The 17,406-nt window shown below is 40.4% G+C and overlaps 1 protein-coding gene across 1 annotated transcript; it reads right to left on the bottom strand.

Annotated features, from left to right (window-relative positions):
- Positions 1–1,207: 1,207 nt before the first annotated feature.
- LOC131604682 (uncharacterized) lies at positions 1,208–3,180 on the bottom strand. Its single transcript, XM_058877108.1, has 2 exons — positions 1,697–3,180; positions 1,208–1,304 (listed from the first exon to the last, which is right to left on the bottom strand). Exons 1-2 carry the CDS (start codon positions 3,178–3,180, stop codon positions 1,208–1,210), a joined length of 1,581 nt encoding a protein of 526 aa, XP_058733091.1.
- Positions 3,181–17,406: the final 14,226 nt, after the last annotated feature.

Below are 17,406 nucleotides of genomic sequence, written 5' to 3' on the forward strand. Positions count from 1 at the left end.
CCAGAATACGGCTTCTTACCATTACCACTTGAGTTGCTAGGATTAGTAACACCTTGAATGGTACCAGCTTTGACACAGTTCTCAACCCTCTCACCAATGATGACCACATCCGAAAAGGAAGGAGAAGTATTACTAACCATGTGCTGAAGATACGGCCCTTTCAGAGTCCCCATAAACAGATCAATCAACTCGCGGTCCAAAAGAGGAGGTTGGACACGGGACGCAAGTTCATGCCACCTCTGGGCGTATTCTTTAAAAGACTCCTCAGATTTCTGTGACATATTTTGTAGCTGGGCACGGCTGGGAGCCATAGCAGTATTGTAGTGGTATTGTTTCAAGAAGGCGTCGACAAGTTGTCCCCAAGTACTGACATTAGACCTCTCAAGTTTCATGTACCATTCCAACGGGGCTCCAGTGAGACTATCCTGAAAAAAATGCATCAGCAGAGGCTCGTTCTCAGCATGAGCAGCCATCTTACGGCAGTAGGAACGAATGTGAGTCTCTGGGCAGGTGACTCCCCTGTATTTGTCAAAATCTGGCACTTTGAACTTCGGGGGAATAACAATCCCAGGTACCAGGCACATAGCAGCAGTGTCGAAACTCGAAGTTTTAGCAACCTCAACAGCCTTAAGGCGTTCTTCGAGAGCTTGGTACATCTTAGCAGTCTCAGTCAACTCAGCAGTAAGATCATGTTCAAGATCAATAACCTCATGGTGGTCGTCCACTACTTTCAGTGTCTCATTAACAGGAGTTTCTTTAGTTTTCACCCCTCCGTCAGCAGAATTGGTAGGAGTATCTTTGACCAAACTAGCGACACTCTTTCTGAGTTCATCCTGTCCTTGAACAACGGCATGGAGAGTCTCCATAAGTTGGGCCATTCTTTCCCCCATAACATCCATATCCCTACGGAGGGCAGCTTGATTCTGTTCAAATTGTTCCATGATTCTCTCGTTGCTCCTGGTGCGGTAAGGATGTAAGAAAGTCAGCTTCGTCGTCGGGAAAGAAATCTGATGTTGAAAAGGACCCCAATTAGTTTCTTGTACAATAACCTGAAAAATGCAATGTGATAATGTGAATGTATGAGTGCATGTGTGCATATGATGTGTTGTGTCATTTTCAGGGTATCCAAAGTAAGATTGATAGTCAAGAACAAATAACAACGTGACGAGAGAGATATCAAGTGAAAACGGAAAGCAATTCATTTCATTCATAATAGCCTCCTAAGGCGAGTAGGTTCAAACACAAATAACAATGTTTCAATATAAAAAGCAATAGAGACCCCATCCAACAAATCTGGTGGTGATCTACAAACAAATTCAATTATCAATTCATCTCAATGTAGAACAAAGGCCCTCCTTGTCTGAAATGGGCGTCACTCCACTTCTTTGTTTCGTCAAATAGCTTCTTAGTCGTCTCCCGATCCCTTCCTTTGACAAGGCTTTGGATCACTTCATCCTTTCGGAATAACTGTGTGTCTAGATTCTTGCAGCAATCCCTAAGTTCTTCACACCCTTTGCATTCTGGGATATAGGTCTTCTCAAGTGCATTTGCTTCACTCATCATTTGATCTCTGAGCTTGACATTCTCTTCAGCTAGTCGGGCGGTGCGGAGGTGACTTCCTTTCAGTTGGGTCTCAACTGCTATTCTCTGAGTGGTCTCTTCTTCCAGTTTCTTCTTCATGGTCCTCAACTCATACTTGGTTTCTTTCTCCAGTCGGAGCTTGTGGGCTTTCAGGTCTTCTTGATACTCTCGTCTGAGCTTCTCTTTTTCTTCCTTTATAGCCTTTTCTATAACCTTTTGAGGGTCTTCAGTAGGAGCAACAACAGCTTTCCCGTCCTTTTCAGTTCTAACCCTCTTCCTGGCTTGAGAAGACTCTCCTTTGAGAGTTTTAAGTTCACGGGCCAGTTCATTCTTTGTCTGTTTAAGGAAATAGCGCTTCAAATCCATATCCCTATCTTTCTCTTTCAGTCTCAAATTGGCGACGCGGACCTGGTCAAAACGTTCTCTTGATACCATAGTTTCTGATATCTTCGGAGGTTGTGCATACAAGAGAGGAACTTCCGGGAATGGTAACAAAAGTGTCTTGACTCTCTTCTTAACCCAATCGGTATAGGGCTCCATAGCAATGGCATTCTTGGCTCCCAGAGTGGATCTCTCACCTATATGAATGTTATTCCAGGCCTTCCTGATTTCCTCAAGCGCTATAGGGTCAGCTCCCTTCTCAAAGTATACGGATTGGTAAATCTCCCTATCCGAAGGCCCACTCTTCATGGTATAGCCCAACTGACGAAGAGCTAGAACTGGGTTGTAGTTAATACATCCTCTTGTCCCAATGAGCGGGACGTTACCAAAGTTTCCGCACCTGATAATGACTTCAGATATGCCTGTTCGGAATTGATACCATACGATGTCGTTTGCAGTAAGTCCCATGATTCTCTGAGACCATTTCTGAGTAGAGGTAACAAACGGACCACTAGCAGGTAAGTGAGATTTGAACCATTTATATAATAGCGGCAAGCAACCTCGAATAGCCCCTCTTTTACCATGCCGAGAGTGAATGGAATAATATGTGTCAGCCAATAGGGTGGGTATTGGATTCTTGTCCATAAAAAGACATATAGCAGCCAAATCAACGAACTTGTGAATGTTGGGAAACATCACAATTCCATAGATCAGAGCGGCCAAAATAGCATTGAAAGCCTCCCATATTCCTTTGTCAGCAAATTCTTGAGCTTTTTCAACCAGGAAACTCATGTAGAAGCCATGAGTATCACCATTCTTCTTCCAGTTATCATGAACATCCCCCAAGCTCAAATAAAGAGCGTTGGCAATATAATCCAACCTAGGTTTCTCTGGGACACAAACAAAAGGCACTCTGTGTTGAATCTTGATGTTGAGGAGGTAAGAGTACTCTTCCAGAGTGGGAGCTAGCTGATAATCCGAAAATGTGAAACAACGGATATCTGGGTCGTAGAACTGAAGAAGAGTAGATAAGGCCCATTCGTCGACACGCGAATACAGAAGAGATAATATGTTGCCATAATTGTCACTGAACACTGTTTCATTATGACCAGTGACCAATTCACCCAATTGTCCCAATTGAACCATACCCTCGCGATGGAAAGTATAAGTGTGTGTGCGCCTTGTAGCCCCTTGATTGACGGTCACGTTGTTATCCATTCTTGACAGAGATTGATATTTTCTGGATACCCTGAAAAAATGACATGCAAATGAGAATTAACTTTTTTCTTTTCTTTCTTTTCTTTCTTTTCTTTTTTCTTTTTTTTTTTTTTTTTTTTTTGAAATGTAAACATGCTATGATGAAAATGATGCAGATTGGGTCCCCACGACATAGAGGGACTAAGGCAATAATTCTGAGCAAGAAGATATCATAGGATCAAAGGTCCGGCATAGATCAGAGAACCAGAAGAACCATAATCACCAATAGAACCAAATAGTCAACAACCAGAACCAACTAGTCACCAACAGAACCAAATAGTCACCAACGGTACCTGTCATGTATATCCCTCCCCACTCACGGGTGTAGTCTAGGTCAGGGTAGGTCAAAATGGCAACCAGCGTTATCAGTCCTCCTGAGGCACCAATGTTGTTGCATCTACATGCCAACAATGATACCCCATTTGGACCTCGACTGGGCGTGGGTCTCATGATCGCACTAGACAAGACCTGACATCTCATCGGCGTCATGACTATCCACTCTATCCTAGGTATCCTATGTGTCACTCTGGCCTGGGTATTGGGCCTTTTACCTCATAGAAACAATCCCACCCAACCTGCAAAACAGAACAGAAGACCCCAAGGAACACAGAATATAATCCATATGCATGATGTGCAAACAGGAATAAACATGATATGCAAGCAGAAAAAATAAACATGCAAACATATATACAAGGTATAGACATGAAAACAAATAAACACCCAGTAAATAAGCAAACAAACGCAGGCTAGGATCGACCCGCTATGGATGGACCAGCAACAGGTCTAGCAACATCCCCAGCAGAGTCGCCAGCTGTCGCACGCTCGCGAAAAAAATGAATAGAGTCGCCACCAATATATTTATCCCATAAGGGAAAGGAATATCAGAAAACCTAACAAAGGAAGGAACAGGGTCTTGCGACCAGAGAATCTAGGTACGGGAGTCGGTTACGCAAGGGGAAGGTATTAGCACCCCTCGCGCCCATCGTACTCGATGGTATCCACCTATGTTTGTTTCTATCTAAAGGGTGTGTACTAGGCCTATGTCTACATCTAAATGCGAATGAATGCAGAATGTAGGGAAAATAAAGAATTGTACTCGCACGGGCCCTACCCCGCTGCCTACGTATCCTTTTCAGGAATCAGAGTTACCGTAGCTCGGCTCACGATTTTCTGTTTGTTTTTGTGTTTTTTAGTTGGGCGGCGTTAACGCTCACGCTCTTGCACAAGGGGACAGCCTAGGACGCAATGGAGCGGAGATAACTTGCCCTTAGAAAGGAGAAAAAGAGGTTGGTTTGTATCTTTTAAGGGTAATTCTATGATGACGAGAACCTACTACAAGGTCTCGCATCACTTCCTTACTTTTGCTTTAAATCTGACCATTTGTTAGTGTTTTAAGTGTTTTTGGTTAGGTGTTTTTTAAGGGGATTTTAATTTGTGACTTAGATCATACCAAAAGGATTTTTTGTTTGTTTTTGAATATTTAGAGAACGCACATCGAGGCCTACGCCACAATCGTTTCTCTAAATAACGGTTAAGAAATACATCGAGGCTTCACACCTCAATCATTTCTTCTCCGCTAAGTAAAAGAGATACAAAAGAGTTTTTTATGAATATTTAGAGAATGCACATCGAGGCCTACGCCACAATCGTTTCTCTAAATAACGGTTAAGAAATACACCGAGGTTTCACACCTCAATCATTTCTTCTCCGTTAAGTAGGAAAGAACGTACATCGAGGCCTACGCCTCAATCATTTCTTTCCTACCCTGAAATAAAGCAACGGTATGATCTTCATCGGTTTTTTATTAAGTATTTTAAAAGTTGAAAAGAAAAGGAATGAAAGAAGGGAACTATCTCTAAATTCTAGTCTAAGTTGTCTATTCAAGAGAAAAATGAGAAAAAAACAATTAAGCATTGAAAAATATTCACAAAAGAAATTAAACTCTAAGCTATTTATGGGAATATTCACAACCAAAGGCATTTTTATTCATGGGAGAAACTATTTTTGAATTAATCAAAGAAAACTATTTATTTATGGTTTATCAACCAATCAACAATCAAAGGAAACAACAATAAAAAATCAATTAAAAGAAACTAAAATAAAAAAGTCTAATTGAGTGAAAAAAAATTTTGTCACTTTATTTACAAGGAAACTGAATTAATTGCAAAAGGAGTTAAAGAAAATCAATTTTGTTATTTGTTTTATTAAACAGCAAGGGGTGCGTCAGTATTTTTATTTGAACTAGAAAATTAGTTAATAGCCGAAACTGGGCCTAAAACAGGGGTGGCAAGAGCAAGGCACATCAGGCCCATGGTCATTAGGCGCGTGGTGCACTGGCAGGCTGGGGGTGAAATCCAGAAGTTGGGGCAAGGCCTACACACACAAAGCCCAGCGCCATTTGTCCATTCCATTTCTTCATTTTATCTATTATGCAGCACTTGTTTTATCATGTTCATTATTCAAAAAAAAAAAACTCAAAGAACTAGTGACATAGAATCAATTGGTCATATAGCATTTAAGTCGCTAGAGGACAAACACAAAGCCTGGACCAATCAGAACGAACCAACGCATCGACTAATCATTTAATAGGATAGAATCCACAAGATATTTGGAGAAATGAGCTAGTACAGGCGTGACACATCAGCAAACGGAAAAAGCCACACAAGCAAACAGCGACGCCGGAGCTAGGGCTCCGGTCGTCTTCTCCGGCTGGCTTCACGGCGGCGCTCATCATTTTTTCCAGAAATCACACACAATACCATCAGTTCACTCGTCTTCTTTCACTGATTCTAGATCCGCCATTAGATTCACCTAATCTTGACTCTAACATACAAACCGAAAGCCTTTTATAACACTCTAACATTAACAAACTCCATGAAACGCGATCTAAACACATCAAAACACTGCTAGCAACATATAGAGCTCAGGTGCATAACTCAGACGTTCATACAACTATCATCTCAGAGAAATCGCAACCAAATCCTAATAATCCACCGATTGAATGCGAAATGCGTGAAAACTATGGCGTATCATCTAAGATGTGGAGAGAGTTTGAGAGTCTTACTTGAACGAATCTTTGAGTAGAAAGAACGAAGAAACTCCCTGCAGCTTCTTTCCTTAGCGATGAGGAGAAGGATGATGTGATAAATCCGAGATACGCTCCGTGCAAGTGAAAGGGATGATGATGATTATGGTGCTCTAAAGGGAGTATGTTTATGGTTGATGAAGATGGCAGAGAGAAGATGGTGGCGGAGGTTGTGGTGGTTGAAGGAAGAGAGTGGTTGGGAGTTGGTTATGGTGGCCGGAATCGGTTGTTGGAGTTAGTTATGGGTGGTTGATGAGAGGATGAGGGAGAAGAAGAAGAGAGTAGTGAGAAAATGGAGAGAGTGAAGAGAGAATGGAAGGGTGGAACGTGGAAAAAAAATCCTTTTTCGGTGAGTGAGTGGTGGCAGCTTTATATAGGGAGCATATGAGTTTCCTCTTTGGTGAATGAGAAAAATGGGACATGTGGTGTAGATCTCACCCTTTGCAAACTTAATGAATAAGCAATGTGCAATTGAGGGAAGTGAATGCATGCCCTTTCACGTAACAGCATATGCCTGGGCTTTTTGTAGTAATAGTAAGCTGATAATGGTGAGGAATAATGCATGCTGCAAGCATATAGTATAGGTCTCGAGCCAGGGTTCTTTCACGAGACACCACCTTTGCATGTATATAACTCTCACCACGGTCCACCAATTGCTTCACTTTTGGGGTCATTGCAAGGAGGACATACAATGGTGCAAGAATGGTGTTGGGATGATTGTAGGATGATGTCTCTATCCCATTCAAAATGGCTTGGAAACATAGAGCGTCGTGGCTGCCTAGGGCTTGTGTGCGCGTGACCTGACCTGGGTGCATGACATTGGCTTTAACATGGCTTTGGCATGGCATGACTTTGAGTGCTTCTACCTTAGTCTATACACGCCCACTTGCTACCATCCGTAGCTTATTTGGAAGAGGACATGGCAAGGAAGAGTGTATGACCAGCCTTGTTCAAAATGAGAGCTTGTGGAGGAAGAAAAATAGACTTGAATCTGGTCCACCATGTGTTCGATGATATGTACGCGCATGACTTGGTTTTCTGCCTTGGCCGGATGCTGGACTTAGTCAGTGTGAGGGCACAACTTTAAAAGCTTGCAATTCCTTCAATATTTGTTCGATTGACTCAACTCTTGGCTTGTTGGAAAGGAGACATGGCAGGGATTAGAATGATACCAAGTTTGCTTCCATGGCATTTTTGTAGAGCTCTGAAATTGACTTGAGATTTGGCATGCCATGTGCTTGACGAAATGCCTGGTCATGACCTGGCTTGTGACTAGGATTATGACTTAGTTGAATGGATTTTCAGTAACTTCAAACCACTTTATCTCTTCATACAAGCTTCAAATGAAAAAGTGTCCAACTACAAAGTTGTTCTCCTCCATGAGAGGAACAACTTTTATGTTGGAAGTTTCTCCAAAAAATGTCATTTGCCACGTGTAAATCAGGGCTGAAGTGGACTGCTCATCAAGATTCAAAGTGCCAAAATATTTTCTAAGTGTTGAAATTTTCCATTTTTTGTCTCTTTTTTGCAACTTTTTGTCGAACTCCCGATTTTATCCATTCTTCGGCTTTTCTTGATTAATTTTCCACCAAAAGTCAATATTTGCATAATTTTCCGATTTTGACCCGAAAGTCAACTGTTCCGACTTTTCCGACTATTGATGAAATTCCCGATTAAACCTCTTCCAATCAATTCTAGCCAAACGAACACCTCCACAAGGTCAGCATGAGAAGTTTTCCGCACGTAGGAGCTATTCCTGATTAAGTGTTGACCAGAAAGTCAACGGGTTGACTTTGGTCAAAGAAACCCTGACTTAAAGAACCCGACGATTTGCAAGCTTGCCCTGATTTGAAGTAGAGAGACACCTCAATCCAGGAGGACTTCAATGAACATAGAGCCACATGATTACCTCAGTTTCCTTATTCTCTTGCTCAAACTTCTTTGCACTAGAGCTTTTTCTTGCTAGCCTTTGAATAACACCTGTGATATGAATGCATGGATATGGATTATGACCTAAGTGATGTATGTACATGAGTGCAAAGCCTAAGCCAGTTAGAAGTTAAAGGGTAGGACAAATTTGGGGTATGACACTCTTAAGCCCACTTCTTGGTGGCACTCTCTCGGAAAGTCAATGCCTATTTGATACTCCGGCCGATACTTGTTTGGTATTCTAATCCCTTCTTGCCTATCAACTCATTGAATCCATTGCCTGTATGGAAAGTTTCAAAGCTAAGATGTCTGACAATCTGCTTGCTCTCGCATTTGCCCATTGTGGGTACATCCTTTCGAGTACACCGTGTCAGCGCGTTGGTGGATCAATCCAAGTGAGAGGTTCTCATTCCCCAGCTGAGTACATCCAGATGAGGTTTTCTTTGTTCCAAGATTCTCATCTCCTCAGCAAAGCACATTTCAACGAGATTTTCGTGCTTCAGAAGCCTTATTCCCGGTGGAATGTCTTATCCCCAGTTGAATCATGATTGAATGGTATCTGATTCCCCAACAAGCTCTTAATGAGGTTCCTTGCCTGAATGCCTCATTTTCCCCAGTAGAGCGCTTCTCTCTCCAACAGATTGACCTGTTTTCTCCAAGAGAGTCATCTTATTCTCCAGTGGAGTTGCCTTAATAAAAGGTTCTTATGTTAAGTTCCTTATCCCCAACGGATCTCTGATATCCTCAGTGGATCGTTATGCAAAAGTATTCATATTGTCCACTGAGTATCTCCTCAGCAGAGTTTCACTTGCATCCTCAGCAGAATCTGTGTCCTTCAAGGATTTCCCCAGCGGAATGCGTCCTGCACAAACAAGTTAGTCACTTCCCATCAGAGTTATCTCCATGACTTGCTCTTATCTCCATATCCCCACTAGGTTGAGATTTTCTTCTCCAATGAAGTTGTCAGGGTATTCCCCATGCAGTTAATCGGGATGTTCATATCCCCCAAGCAGGATATATTCCCCAAACAGAGCTCGCATCTAGATTTGATCGTCTCCGGCAGATTTTTGATCCATCTTTGCCAGCTCGTTGTTGTGACTTCTAGTCACTCGTCTTGTCCTCCCCGCAGAGTTCCATGTGCTCTCTCTAGGACTACTTCAGCAATTCAGTGCTCCTCCGCTGTTCTCCTAAGCAGCGTCCAAACCATGCATCATTCGCATTACATTCTCAAAAGCGTGTAGTTTTTCCATCATCGGGATACTACTCCATGAAACAACATTCATACATGCATCATGCATAAATCATATCATATCTGTTTCTTTCTGCAGGAAAGTCATCCAGATTCAAATGCTCCTCAGAGAGAAATATTCGCCTAGTCACTATAGGCGCTTATCCTGATGTTTTGAATCAGAAGAGGATTGTTCTACTTATTTTCTGGCATAGCTCAGATCAGTTCAAAGACATTCCTATTCCCGATGCCCCCAGATCGGTGGAAGATATTTGTTCCTATTCCTGATAAATCAGACTTTCAGTTGAAGGAACCGCCTCCGGATCTCCCAAGATCTTCTGAAGGAGCAAGCCCTCTGATACATCAGATCAGTTGGAAATATCTACTCCCTGACGATTTAGTTCGTTCAGAAGAAGAAACTCGTTTGCCCAGTCCTGATGCCTAACCATCAGTTGAAGACGTTTTCTTTACCCGCGTACACAGTTCGGAAGAGATATCTGTTCCTATCCTAATATTCAGATTCAGATTAGTTGAAGGAACCGCCTCCGGATCTCCCAAGATCTTACGAAGGAGCAAGCCACTGATATCATCAGATCAGATGGAGATGTCTGCCTGATCGACTTTGTCTTTCAGATGAAGATTGTCCTACTTATTTTCTGGCATCATGTCCAGATCAGTTTAAAGGCATTATTTCTCCGGCGTACACAGTTCGGAAGAGATATTGTTCCTATCCTGATTTCCAGTTCAGTTGAAGGAACCGCCTCCGGATCCCCGTGGTCTTACGAAGGAGCTAGCCACTAATTCCCAGATTAGTAGGAATATCTACCTGATGATTTATTTGCATCAGAAGAGATGTCTGCCCAGATTCCCTGATCATGATTCCCAGATCAGAGATACCTATTACCCGTTGATGTCCGATTCAAATGATGTATCTCCCTTGATTCCCAGATCGACTTAAGACATCTATCCCGATGCAAGTTCGGAGATATATGCTACGCATGATACTCAGATCAGTCGAGATGTTCCTTCTCTTGATAACCAGATCATTTGAAGTGTTTCCCCTGCCTGTGGGTGCCCGTTCCTTCTTATCGTAAGTTGGAGCATATTTAATTATCCAGATCAATCGAAGTTTTTTTTCCCTGCTGGCGGGGTGGTACATTCCTTCTTATGGCAAGATGGAATATTCAATTGATCAAGAGCGCAAATTTTCGAGTTCATTCTGGTATTCAATCTCCTTCCACCTTAACGGTTTGAAACTTCCGTTTCTCACTCGTCAACTTCAAGAAGTTTGAATAGGGGCAGCTGTAGCACCCCAAAATTTGCCCTCTTTCTTTGTGCTATAAGTTATGGATGACGTTTATTTCGTCGTTCGAAAATCAAGGAAAAATTAAAGAGTTTTTTGTTGTTTTAAAAGACAATTTCAGTGCAAAGGTTAACCATGGTTCAAGATATGGTTTGCGGGATCTTTGTGATTAAGGTGTGGTTATGAGTTCATGTATTTGTCGCTCGTAATGCAAGTCGCTTGTGATTTGAGGATTTAAGTTGGGGTTTCTATTAAGAATGCAAATTGGATCTTATTGAGAATTGAAGAAGGATTCGGAAGAACTCCTTTAAGTGTTTACTTAATCTCATAAAATCAAATGTGTGTTCAAAATAGTTGATTGGATCGGAATTTAAGTGTGTATGTTTGGAAAGAAAATACATTTTGATTGCTAGAAGATTTAAGTAATAAGGCATACAAGTTCAAATTTTTCCAAGTACGACTTCATACAAGTTCCAACCAAAATCATTACAAAAAAAGGGAGGATTCAATACAAATATTATCCACATCATTTGTGAATAAGAGTTTATTCAATCTCTAAAAGTCTACATTCATTACAAATTCCAATATGTACAAATATCATCCACATCAAGTCGGTTCAACATTCCAAAGACAGTGCCAAATATGCCGCAAATTAAAAGAATCCGCACCGGCTTCATAAACCAGTCCCTGTACCTGCACTTAAACAAAAAGGAGAAAGAAAAAGCACCAGTTCACAAAGGGGGATCAAACCAATGAACCTTCAACAAAACCCAAACCGGTTCGACATGACTCAATTAAAAGAGAAATCGGTTCACAATAGACTACGCATCATGAATAAACCGGCTGCACTTCAGAAACCGGTTCGCAGAAGAACCTCTTGAGGGAACTGCATCAATTATAACAACCACATAACAGAATTATAAGAGAAGATTCATAACAGAGGATTGATCACAGAAAAGAGAAGGGGAAAAACGCAACAAACTCTGGAGCCAAGAAACTCTCCCTGGGAACCGATTATCACCTTCATCGCATCCTTATCTTCATTGAATCCTCATAAAAAAAAACTCTAACAGAAAGAACTCCACAAAATCTTCTCTCTTCATTGATTCTTCATTCGTCACCATTCAACAGAACCAAAACCTCCATCTTCAAACTCTTCACGAACCTTCAACCATAATCGTATCACGTTCTTCATCTTCATCGCTCTTCAATAATCTCCAAACCTTCTTCAGTCTGTAAACAACAACAAGAAAATTCAGAAAAGGAGGAGAGAAAACCTGTAACAGAAAAACTCAGAAAAGCTTCACTGAAACTCACCATAACCGTTTCTTGAATCTTCAGCGACGTCAACATCTTCATCATCCTTCTCTCTTCAATCCGTTCCTCACAGAGCAACTCACGACTATCACTTCTTATCTCCAATCTTCTCTGTATTCCAGAAGTCAACCTTCAACAATTCTACTCAACCTTCAATTTCATCATCTCCTTCAATCACCGACGCTGCACAATTCATCAACATCACCATGCGGTTGTTCATCATCATCACATTGTTCATCGCAACTGTATCGCAAACACGCAACAATTACACTCGTCGTCACCTACGCATCGTGAATAAGGCATCAGAAACGCGGAGAAGAAGAGAGCGGAATCGAAAACGCAACAAAACCAAAGTGTGACATCGAATTTACCTGAATCGAAATCGAATCCTATACGAGAGGAGTCGCGGAGAGAGTGAGAGATTGATTCAGAGAGATTGAGGCGGAAGCAACGAAACCGGAGATCAAGAGAGACGAGAGAGAATCCGTGAGATAGTGGAAGATGCCTCGTGGTGGCGTCGTTGAACGAAGTAACTCACCGGTGGAGTCCGCTGCCGTCGCTCGTGGGGGAAGACGGAGCTGAGTTCCAATTCACGTACATAACCCTAATCCCTTTTTAATTTTCACTTGGTTTTAATCTGGTTTATTGTCATTAATTGAACTTTAATCTGATTTGTTTAGTTTTAATTTGATGATAAATTGGTTAACACAAATCTGAAAATGCTAATCAAAATATGTGAACATGGATCAACACAATATTCCTTGGGCCTATCACATTCATGCGATTCACACCTCACTATAGCCCATCAACCCACACTCTTGTTGACATAAAAAACGCTGAATCAAAAATGTCCCTGGGCCAAGTTCTGGCTGGGCTCATGCGCCCTTGTTTTTTCCGGCACCCTGTTTTCACTTTAGAACCCCCTTAGCCCATATTAATTCATGTTTAAACTTAGTATTTTTGCATATTTTTCTTAGGGAATAAAAATGTATAAAAACAATTGATTTTTGATTAGATTTTCGCATAATAAAAAATAATAAAAACATGCATTCTTTTCTAGTTAGAATTAGATGTTTGTTTTCTATATTTGTTCTAAGTGATAAAAAATATGTAATATCTTTTCCTTGTTAGAATATAGATGTTTTGTAGATAGTTTTGTTCTATTACTTTTAGATGAAAATGCCATAAAAAGAACAATTTAATCTTGTTAGATTTTGTTTTAGAATTTACTTAGAATTTAATTGCTATTATTTTCTATGGCGGTGCGTGCCTCCTTGTTACTACTGATTTGTTTGCTGAGATGTGCGAGGTACTTTGAGAGAGCCTTCGATTGCGATTCGACTAGCTTCGTGTTCCACTTTATTTGTGGGACACGAATCCGCTTCCGGTGCGATTGATTTGCGTCGTGTTCCACTTTATTTGTGGGACACGAACTTATTCCCGATACGATTCATCTGATCTCTCATTCATTGAGATGTATATCCCTGTATTGCCTGGCTTGTGTTCTCTTGCAGGTTGCTCGTGTGGTTATGCTCGACGCGTGCCACATGTCGCTTGTAACTTTGCTTGATGATGACTTTCACGACGACGCTTTCTGACTCGCTGTGCTTGATGATGGCTTACGCGAAGTATTTCAGACTTCTCTACTTATGATTGCTAGCTCACTGCGGATTTGCTATCTGCCCGGTATCTCCTTGTCCCTTTTACCGCTTTCCGCATCATCTTGTAACATGAGAAGTAGGACTTAGACATGCATCTGGCCAAGCCCTCGAAAGAGGCTCTGTTTTTGTTGGTGTGTTTACATTTGTGCTTTGCGGCAGGGAGTCACGGTGTAATAAGTCCTACATGGCACTCCGTTAAGTCCTCATGGAAGGCATGCGGAAAGGGTTAGCAATCAACCCCCGCCTAGTCTCATCGAGTCTGTTCGGTATGCGCACGCTACGCGTTGCTCGCTTCTGAACCAACACAAGATCTTGTTATCGAGTATGTCAGGAAAAGGGTTCATGTAGCCGGACCCCCGCCTTTCCCATAGCTCGCGTCGTTCTACGTTGATGCTCGGCGTACGCACGCACCGTTTTCCTTTACGATCTATGACGACTTGGGTGCTGAGAGGGGTCCGCCCTCTTGTCTATGGCCCGATCATTTTCGCGAGGTCTAATGCTTGGTTGACTTGGGTTGAGCTTCTCCCCTTGGCTATGGCGGGACCGCTTTTCTACCACTCGGTCAGTACCATTAGTTTGTTTGCTTTACGAGCGGAGCTCGTTTGTGTGATATTATTGTGTGCTTCCCCTTTTCCTCGTAGGTTGTTAGTTTAGCTTAGACTTGTACCCTTTGTATGATAAAATTAGGTAGCAAGCTTTGCCCCTTAGCTTAGGTCTTCCTCATGCATCTTTTAAAACACAAACCACACTCTTTGATTTTCTTTTCTTAAGAGCTTGTTATTTCCGCTCCATTCCCAGCATAAGTCTCCAAAGGTCGAGCAGCGGAGTGTGAATGTAACTCTTTCACCTAAAAAACACAAAACAAACAGAATTAGTTAGCCGAGCTACGGTACCTCTGATTCTGCAAAACGGATATGTAGGCAGCAGGGTAGGGCCCGTACGAGTACAATCCTTTCTTTTCCCTACATTCTGCATTCATTTTAGTCCAGATTAGCGTAGATTTGTTACACACCCATAGATTTAGACATATGCGTGGATACCATCGAGTACGATGGGCGTGAGGGGTGCTAACACCTTCCCCTCGCGTAACCGACTCCCTTACCCTGTTTCTTTGGTCGTGAGACCGTTGTTTTGTTTTGTGGTTTGCTGGCATTCCCTTCCTTTTCAGGATAAATATGTTAGTGGCGACTCTGTTAATTTTCGCGGTAGCGACACATCAAACTAAACTCAAATATATGTTTACATCTTGTTAAACATGCATGTATGACTATATTTTGGTAAGTTTTAGTTTGAGCAAACCGTGAGCTATAGTGCTCGATTCTTTGAGTTTCAAAGCTTGAAACTGATCTGAATAGGTTCAGTGATGCTTAGGGATTGTGTTTGAGTGTTTAGTTTGGATTAAAAATGACTTAAACTAAAAATTCGAATTTCAAGTTTCTTTGAAAATTTCAATTTGATTCAAGAGTGATACAAGCAAGAGTATGGTTCTGATTTCGTGTCCTTTTGCTACTGAAATGTTCTACTCCATTTATAGACCATGGAGGGACTTAAAAACTAAGCTAACATGCATTAAGTGCTTTGTTGAATTTTTGACTTTTTAAATAATATGTAGCTTTGAATTCAAGCAACCATAGCTTGATTTTCTTCAACCTTCTGCTGTACCATCTCTTTGGGGCAAAGCTTTGAATGATTCTTGGTGACTCATGCTTAAGATCAAAGCTACATAACATTATCTTGCACCATTTCTTTTCAATTTAATCTTAAATGTAATAAAATTAAACCAAAAAGAAATAAAATGTTATGGGCCTTAGGTTGATCGTGGGAGGCCCTTAGAATTGTTAGAAGCATGTTTGGATCATGGAAACTTGGTCCCTTTTGGAAAAAAATACTTTTGATCAATGTTGATTTCATGCATTTTCCCAAAAAAAATAGCCAACTTCAACAAGGCATAAATCCCTCAATTTTTATCATATGAAGGAGTTCTTGTACTTTTTAGAAACCTCAAGATGTCCTCTACAAGCCACTTTGGAAACTTTTTTTCATTTGGAGAAGTTATCTTGATGTTATGGCCTTTGACAAAAAACCACTTTTTGTTGACTTTGAAAATGACCTGTAATGTCTTGGCTCATATTTTCCAAATGGTGAATCTAATGACCATGGGACCAATTGCATTTGAAAGATAATTGAATTTCCTTCAAAATGAGATTTGGTTGGAATTTTTTGGATGAAGGATGAGAGAGTTATGACCAGTCAAAGTTCAGTTGACTTTTTAGGAGAAAACCCTAATTTTGAAACTTAGGGTTTTGTTGATTTTTGATCTTCCCTTGATGAATTATGATCAACCAATTATAAAATGATGAATCTTTTGAAAAAATATGGATGTTGACAAAAAATTTCATTTTTGTCTGTCTGTTGACTTTTCGGTCAAACTGGTCGTCTGTTGACTGTTTGAGTTGCTGATTGTGCGTCTGAGCGAATTGAAGTTTGAAAATTTGTATGGTGGTACTTTGAGATATATGGAGGTCCATGAAATCCATTTGAGGTCTCAAAAAACTTGTTCTCCTGAAAAAACAAAAACCCTAGTTAGGGACTGTTCGTGTAGGAGACAGTTAAGCGTTCCTGATTTTTGTGCAGTGCTGAGTCTCTGCTAATCATGTGATATTCAGAAGACTTCTAGAACAAAAATCTTGGAATTTTGAAATGCAAAAGATTGATTTGATTGATGGTACAAAACACGGAGAATTGCACTATCAGCGGGTTTGACTGTCAACTGACTGTTCAGGTATTAATGTAGCAGTTAAAGTGAAAATTCAACAGTCAAAGTTAATTTTTTCTTTTTGTTTTTTTGATTGTGTTAATGGTGAAAATTTATTTACATGAGTTGTTAGAAAAACACAGACATAATAAATAAATAATATATATTGTATGCGAGCAAAATTACCGATAATAACCCTGAAAAAGATTTAATGCACAGAAAAATAAATATTTAACTAGCAGAAAACACACAAAATATTATCTTAATAATTAAACAACAGTACGACAGATAGTACGACATTTAATACTAACAGTACAAATATTACATAATATAATGAACAATACGACAAATAAACGGTACATTATTTAAAAATAAAAGATACGACAAACTTTAAGAATGACGATTAATAACCCATGCTATAAATAATAACATATAGATGATTGGGAGTGTAAACAACCCAGGTCTGCATTTTTCAGGACTATGCAGACAGAAGAAGGACATGATTACTACCACGACGGTGATGACCATAAGAAAACACGCTTCTATCCGCTTCGCCATTTTTGCCGGGGAAGAAGAGAGAATGAATATGATGTAGAAATTTGAGAAATAAGTTAAAATTTGATGTGAGATTTTATGGAAAAAATGAGAGGTATTTATAAAGTGAAAAGAAGGATAGAGACGTTGAGGAATGAAGTGATTCCATACAAAAAAGGAAAATTTGAGTGGTAGTAGGATTTGAAAGAAAGTGTATGGTAGGGTTTGAAAAGAGAGATGTATAGAATAAAGTTAGGATTTGATTTTGAAAGAAAGAGATTTGAAAAGAAAGGAAAAGATTTTTGAAAATAATAGAATATAGTACAAAAATTAGTAGGAAACAAAAAATTAATAATAATTTACTTGTTACCAGTA

This window comes from Vicia villosa, linkage group LG5 (assembly GCF_029867415.1).
Source record: "Vicia villosa cultivar HV-30 ecotype Madison, WI linkage group LG5, Vvil1.0, whole genome shotgun sequence".
Classification (NCBI taxonomy): Eukaryota; Viridiplantae; Streptophyta; class Magnoliopsida; order Fabales; family Fabaceae; genus Vicia; species Vicia villosa.

Coding starts and splice junctions, on each gene's coding strand:
- LOC131604682 (XM_058877108.1), bottom strand. CDS start 3,180: ATGGATAACAACGTGACCGTCAATCAAGGGGCTACAAGGCGCACACAC. Junction 1,305..1,696: donor CGACTGGAGAAAGAAACCAA/GTATGAGTTGAG, acceptor ATTTGTTTGTAG/ATCACCACCAGATTTGTTGG.